This window comes from Buceros rhinoceros, unplaced genomic scaffold, assembly GCF_000710305.1.
Source record: "Buceros rhinoceros silvestris isolate BGI_N320 unplaced genomic scaffold, ASM71030v1 scaffold12383, whole genome shotgun sequence".
Lineage (NCBI taxonomy): Eukaryota > Metazoa > Chordata > Aves > Bucerotiformes > Bucerotidae > Buceros > Buceros rhinoceros.
In genome coordinates, this window is record NW_010403059.1 from 5,498 (window position 1) to 11,699 (window position 6,202).

General features: G+C 53.8%; 1 protein-coding gene across 1 annotated transcript in view; it reads right to left on the reverse strand.

Moving 5' to 3' along the window:
• Positions 1-1,126: 1,126 nt before the first annotated feature.
• The window catches only part of MPP1 (membrane protein, palmitoylated 1, 55kDa), a 12,259-nt gene continuing 7,183 nt past the window's right edge, over positions 1,127-6,202 (reverse strand). The window contains exons 6-11 of the mRNA XM_010132863.1: positions 6,010-6,116; positions 5,002-5,082; positions 4,379-4,459; positions 3,723-3,925; positions 3,007-3,081; positions 1,127-1,531 (exon numbers count right to left, since the gene is read on the reverse strand). Coding sequence (XP_010131165.1) covers positions 1,355-1,531; positions 3,007-3,081; positions 3,723-3,925; positions 4,379-4,459; positions 5,002-5,082; positions 6,010-6,116 — 724 coding nt within the window. The 3' untranslated portion in view covers positions 1,127-1,354. The remainder of the gene's footprint in view (positions 1,532-3,006; positions 3,082-3,722; positions 3,926-4,378; positions 4,460-5,001; positions 5,083-6,009; positions 6,117-6,202) is intronic.

The window sequence follows — 6,202 nt, forward strand, 5'->3', positions numbered from 1 at the left end:
CGACATGTGCCTGGAAACTGGGCGTTCTCTTTCCTTCTTTGCCTGTGCTGGAGTGAGCTGTTGGTAGAGGTCTGATGGTGGCTGGAGGGACTGTTTGGTCCTGGCCTGCCTAACCTTGAGTGTGTTTGGTCACAGACTTCCAGCTGTGAGCAAGTGCACTGCCTAAGAAATAAAACACCAGTTATGGCAATGTTTCAGCACACGTTTATTGCTGCTTATCGTTTCCCTGCAGTGGATCAGAATGGAGGTCCCTATTGCACATCAACAGATTGTATTTTTGGCATCCTTGAAAAATCGCACAAGACTTTTTAACCCCCTTCCCCTCTCCCCTAGCTGACTGCTGAACACGAATGAGATTCACCTACATGATGGCTATGGTTTGCACAGGAGTCGTGATGATGCTTCCTGGATATGGTCATGATGGGGCTTATGTATCAGTAATCTCCTGCAGAAGAAGGAACCCCTTTGAGTGGGTGGCTTTTATGTTTGCATACAGTGTGAGAGACACTCTGGGCTCTGAAAAACACGCCTGGATGGTCTTTAAAGAGACACTTTGTATTGCATGCAACAGATACTTGTGGCTGAATCTAATTTACCCATTGAAATGTCCTTCTGGGGTTTGGTCTGCGGGACTTCCCCAGCTAGGTGGTAACAATCCAAGCTGCATAGTGAGAATTTAAATAGAGTGGGTTTTTTACAGCTACAGTTGCACAGGGTGAATCAGAAAACTCCCAATTTCAGAATGTGAGGCGAGACCTGCCTGGGGGTGGCGTATTCCACGCCACCTTTGTCAAATCCATACTGCCTTTTTCTGCTCTTTGCTATTTATGAGGGGAAACCTTTGGATGTAGAAGCTCTGGTGTGGTCTGTGTGAAGCCTGCTTGAAGCCTTGCAAACCAGCCAGGCTTTCCAGGTGTTTGTGCTGCAGTGTGTACTCCTGCCCTGGCACAGGACATCTGCCTGGAAAGCCCATACTCTACCACTTCTCTTGGGACTGATGCAGAGAAGATTGGCCAGGTGCTACAGCAGGATTGTGCTTTCTCTTGCCCGGAGAGGCAGGGAGCTGTGTTCTGAGCAAATGGGGTGCCTTGGGCTCTGCTGTAGCCATTAATGTAGCACTGCATTACAGTGCCATGGGAGGCGCTGATCCCCTGGGCAGCCCCTGTCCTGTGCAGCCCTGGGAGTGGAGATCTGAAGACCCTGTGTGCATATCAACCAATTGATACCAGGTCTGTGAAGCAGCAGAGGAAGGGAGTTGTTCTGGGCTGTGTGTGGATCATGGGAAGTTGAAGACAAGGCTTCTCCCCATGTCTGCAGGACGGTTGATGGGAAGCATCTGGGGTCACATGCCCTCTCAGTAGACCCAGGAGACTGGCACCCACTGTGGAGAGCTGCAGGCCTGCTCAAAGGCTTCCTGCAGCAGCTGGAGGCTTTCTTCCACTCCGTTGTTGACCAGTGAGAGATCAAAGTAGTGTGCGTATCGGCTCCGAATGCTCTCTGAATCCTTCCGGAGCTGCTGCAAAGCCTCTGACTGTAAGAAAGCAGAACAGTGCTCAGGAGATAGGGGTGGAAGAGGAATTTCACAGCCTACCCCAATACATAAAATCCCAGCACTAGAACTACTCAGTTTCTAAGATTTGGAGGACAGAGCATGCCTGCAGCTTGTCTGACAGCAATCTCTGGGACTGTGTGTCTGGTGGTTTTGCTGAACTTCCATGTAATGCTGGGAGCATCAAGTTAACTCCTACTATAGTGAGGCCAGATCTGCTTGGTTTTACCTTTAAAATTCTTAGTGGCAGCAACCTGTGAGGAGACGGTGCACTGAGCAGCAGGATGCTCGTTACTGCACTGTGCAGTGTACCAAGGGTTCAAGGTAGGATCCCTGCAGGATGGTGCTTCCTCACTGGCTTTTGACCAGAACAGTGGTGGCTGGCAGAGCTGTACCAGCCTCCCTCTACTGGTTTTGGCTGGGAGTTAAATTTCTGCATAGTGAAAGCAAAACTGCTTGCCCATTCCTGCCGGTGTGGCTAGTCTGCACAGCTCCCCAACTAGCAGGAGCATCCCAGGAGTGTGTCCTTATGGGCAGCTGTGCACTCAACAGTGAGGTCCAGACCAATTTCCACATATTTCCTTTACAGAGCTTGAAATGCCCCCAGCTCCCTGCTTCTGTGTCCGTGGGGGAGGTGAGCTTGGGGTGCCGTGCTCGCTACAGCTCTGCTGTGCATTGCCTGGCAGATTTTGGGGGTGGAGAGGGGAGAGCAATAAGCAGTTTTCCTAAGTCATGTAAGTTCTTCATTAAACTTTGCTCTGCTGCATCCCTTTTAGCAAGCAATTAACTGACTGGCATCTAGCTATATATAGTGACTGCACCAGCAGGGCTGGCCCTGACCACTGCAGCAGGAGTTAATTCCTCTGTCTGGAGGCAGTGGTGGGTGATGGGGCATGGAAGTGGGGGCAGCAGGCTGCCTAATCACCTTTTCTGCCTTGACACCTGCCCCCCTTTCGCTGCCTGCTGCATCTGGCTTTACAATACTCTGCAGGTTAATGTGCCTCTTAAATGCCTGTGCAATGCTTGCTCTGAAGGCTGTGTAAATATTCTCCCTGCAAACTATATGTATCTTAAGCTTTACGAACTCTAAATTGTTTGGGAGAGGTGGCCTTGAGTCCTGGAGGAGCACAGCTCTGTGGGTTTCCCTGTTGTCCTGTTGCTTCCAGTCTCCCTGTGGACCGGTTAGCAGCCGGTTGTGCTGCATAGGGATGATGGCTGCTGGGGGTTTCAATCTGGGAGAGGGTCTATGGCTGTGGGAATCACCAATTTGTGTTTCTCAGGCCTGGGCTGAGGAAGTTGCCCTGCTATCCTGGACCACAAAAATCAGTGCAGACAGGAAGAAGCTGATGTGGAGCAGGAAGAGAGCCCTGGGTTGCTGCAGCAGGCTCCTTGCTCCCCTGCTGTGGGCAGGCAAGCCCAGCTGGAGGGGGACTCAGCCTCAGTACTCTGCCACCCACCTGCTCTGCCTTGTCTGTTGGGGCAATGAAGACTATGAACGGGGAGAGCTCAGCTGTGCGGATGATCTTCAGGGTCTGTGGAGAGAGAGGGGTAGTTAACAGAACACGGCCATCCCTTGGCGTGGGAGCAAGCATGGGTGGCTGTCTGCTGTCTCCCACTACCCCACATGCTGACCCCCACCCAGGGTGTGATGGTGCCTGTGACGCAGTAGTGGGCTAAAGGGGCCATCCCTAGTCTGGGGTCATGGGCTGTGGGTGGACTCTTGAGCCTGGGGTAGTTGGGTGATGTGGAGGCAGCTGGATGAAGCTGCAGCAGGGGTCCCAGCATGGCTTCCCTTTCCCTCATGGGAGAGGATGTAAGGGCATACCCAGCCCTGCTCTGGGTTGTCTACTGGATGCAACTGCCACTTTGCAAAGCAGCACCTACACGCTGGGTGTCGAGGAGAAAGGGTCCCTGTGCTGGCCCTGCACCCCTGCTCCCACAGTTTCCTGGCCCTGGCCTTATTGCTACAGACAGGTGTGTGCTGTTATGGAGAATAACCTCACTGCACTCGTGTCCTGGGAATGGAAATGCCACTCCTGCACTCGCTGTCTTTTTGCTTTGGGAAGGCTGGGTGGGCAGTGCACTGGGGAAGGCAGGGACAGTCACAGCCAGCACACCGGCAGTTCAGTCTGTGGTAGGCCTTGCTCTGCCCGCCCCTTCCCCTGCTCCCTACCTGCGGCTCAATGTCCAAAATAGCGACTTTGTCCTGCTGGTGTATCTTGTGCACTGTTTCAAACTTGGTTCCAAACATGTTTCCCTGGTAGCTTCCAAACTCCAGGAACTCATTGGCTGAGATGTCCCGGGTCATCTCCTCGGTGGAGACAAAGTAGTAGTCTTTCCCATCCACCTCATTCTTCTTCTGGGGGCGTGTGGTGTCTGGAGAGGGAGAGAGGTGGTGAGTTCTGGCCCCCAGAAAGACTGGGGAACAGAGCAGAGTGGGCAGCCTCTGCTCTGGGTGACCTGGACATCTTGCCTTTCCTTTTTGAGCATGGGGCTAGGGCATAGAGAACCTGCGTACCTCAGGACTAGGCTGTGCTAATCCCATTTCAACTCCTTCCTGCTTGGGACAAGTAGGGAACTCACTGAGACCAAGGAGAGCCATTGGGATGTGAATGATGAGGTGTCCCTGCAGTGCGGGCAGTAGTAGCTGTCCAGCCATCTATGGGTAGGTTTAGTCCATGGGACAGCAAGCAAGGAGGCCCTAGAGTGCCCTGTGTGGTGCTTGAGGAACATCTCCCCACCTCCCCTCTGCTGTCAGAAAGTCCTTGCTCAGGAAGGTGAGAGGAAATGCATTGTGTTCTGTGCCTTCTACCTTGGCTGGGTACTTACGTGGGGGTGGATACATGAACTTCTCTGGGTTGTTGTTGAGCAGAGCGTTCTTGATGTGGCTACGGCCCACGCCGCTGGCCCCTGCAGAAAAAGAGGAATGGATGCTGGAGTTTGGCAGGAGATCCTGGTACCCCTCCATAGCTCTGGGTCTGAGAAAAGGTGCAGAGCTCCTGAGGTCTTGCCCAGGATCTGCTTTCTGAGCTGGTCTGTGGCATCTCCAGCTGGAGGTGGGACTGGTGCCTGCTGAGAGGCCAGCACAGCTGGGCTGCCTGTGCTTGTGGGGTCCACTGACAAGTTCTGAGCATTCACAGTGTGGGAGTGCTTGCCTTGGTGCAGCTGTGCAGACCAGAGCTGCTTTTAATAACAATTATCCATAAAGCTACTTAGGAGCTGGAAACTCGTGAATTAACTCTACTTCAACATCACAGTGCAGGTGCCAGACCATGCACAATGCTGCATGGAGGAGGTCAACCTGCTTAGTGAGTGCTGTAGGCAGAAATACTCCCCAGAGCTTACTAGGTTTTGAAAGGCAGCACTGTCCCAGCCCCCGTCAAGTCCTGGTTCCCCTTGGAACCCATCAGAGCTGCCCCTGTGCTGCAGAGGATGCCTGGGTCAGGACCTACCGATGAGCACCAGAGTCTTCCTCTTGAAGGCAGGCAGCCTTACCACCTCCTCATACGAAACCACATCCAGCTGGTCAAAAACTGGCATGGAGAAGAAATGAGACAGTGAGTGATCGGAGCTGGCTTGGCTGCAGCAGCAGGACTCTGTGTGTCGGACCAGGGCCAGGTCCTCAGGCAGAATGGAGGGAGTGATCAGGACTGGGCTGGGAGCTCAGCCCTGTTTGGTTGCTTGGGGAAAAGGGCAGCAGCCTCAGTAACAAGCAGTGCATGAGATGTCGAGGGGGTTCTGGGGAGCTGGAGCAGCAGCCACCAAAGGACACCAGGGCTGCTCTCAAAATTTCTGCTTGGGACAGTAGGATCTGGGAGCTGGGTCGGGAGGTGGCAGGATACTGCAGGGAGCTCGTTGCTGGGGGAACTTTTATCTTGCTGATTTATGGCCTTGTTTGTTACTGGTTGGATCTGCAGGTTGGGCTAGCAGACAGCACGTCCTTAGGCACCCACCTTTGCTAGCACAGTGGTAGCTAATTTGTATGGGTGGCTTAGGGACACCAGGGACGTGGCTCGGCAGCTGGGGAGCAGCTAGGGCTGCTCCCTAATTGCTGAGCATCAGCAGCAAGGCCACTACGTGTCCTCTGTTTGGCAGCATGTGCAGTTTGAGGCTTGGGAGCCTAACTTCCCAAGGAGCTCAGGGCCACGAGTGCCAGAGATTGTCACCACAAGAGAATGTGGTAGTTTGGTGCCTGGCTCCTGTAGGAGGCAGCTCCAGCCTTGTGCACTACAGAGCTGGGGGGGTGGGGGGTGCTGCAGCTGTGGCCACCTGAGGGGTATGAGGACTTTGGAGAAGGGATTCAAGAAAGCTGACAGCTGTAGGGTATCTTCCCATGGTCCCACTGCCCACACAGCTGAGCCGTTTGGTCAGCCTCCCACGGAGGACAGACCTGCTCCTGCCCAGAGGGAGGAGGAATAACCAGGGCTGGGAATGGAGCTCACTGCCCTGCTCACACTTACTTGAGCTGTGCTTGGCCAGGTATTTATCTTTGCACTTCTTCTTCTTCCCAAAGGGGCTACAGCTCGGAGATTCACTCTGACTGGACTGGGTGATGCTTGCCACACGCCTGCCAAGAGAGGAGGACACCACCATGGTCCAGCTGTCACCCAAGCCCTGGAGGAGCAGCAGGATGTCCCTCAGACATTCAAGGGA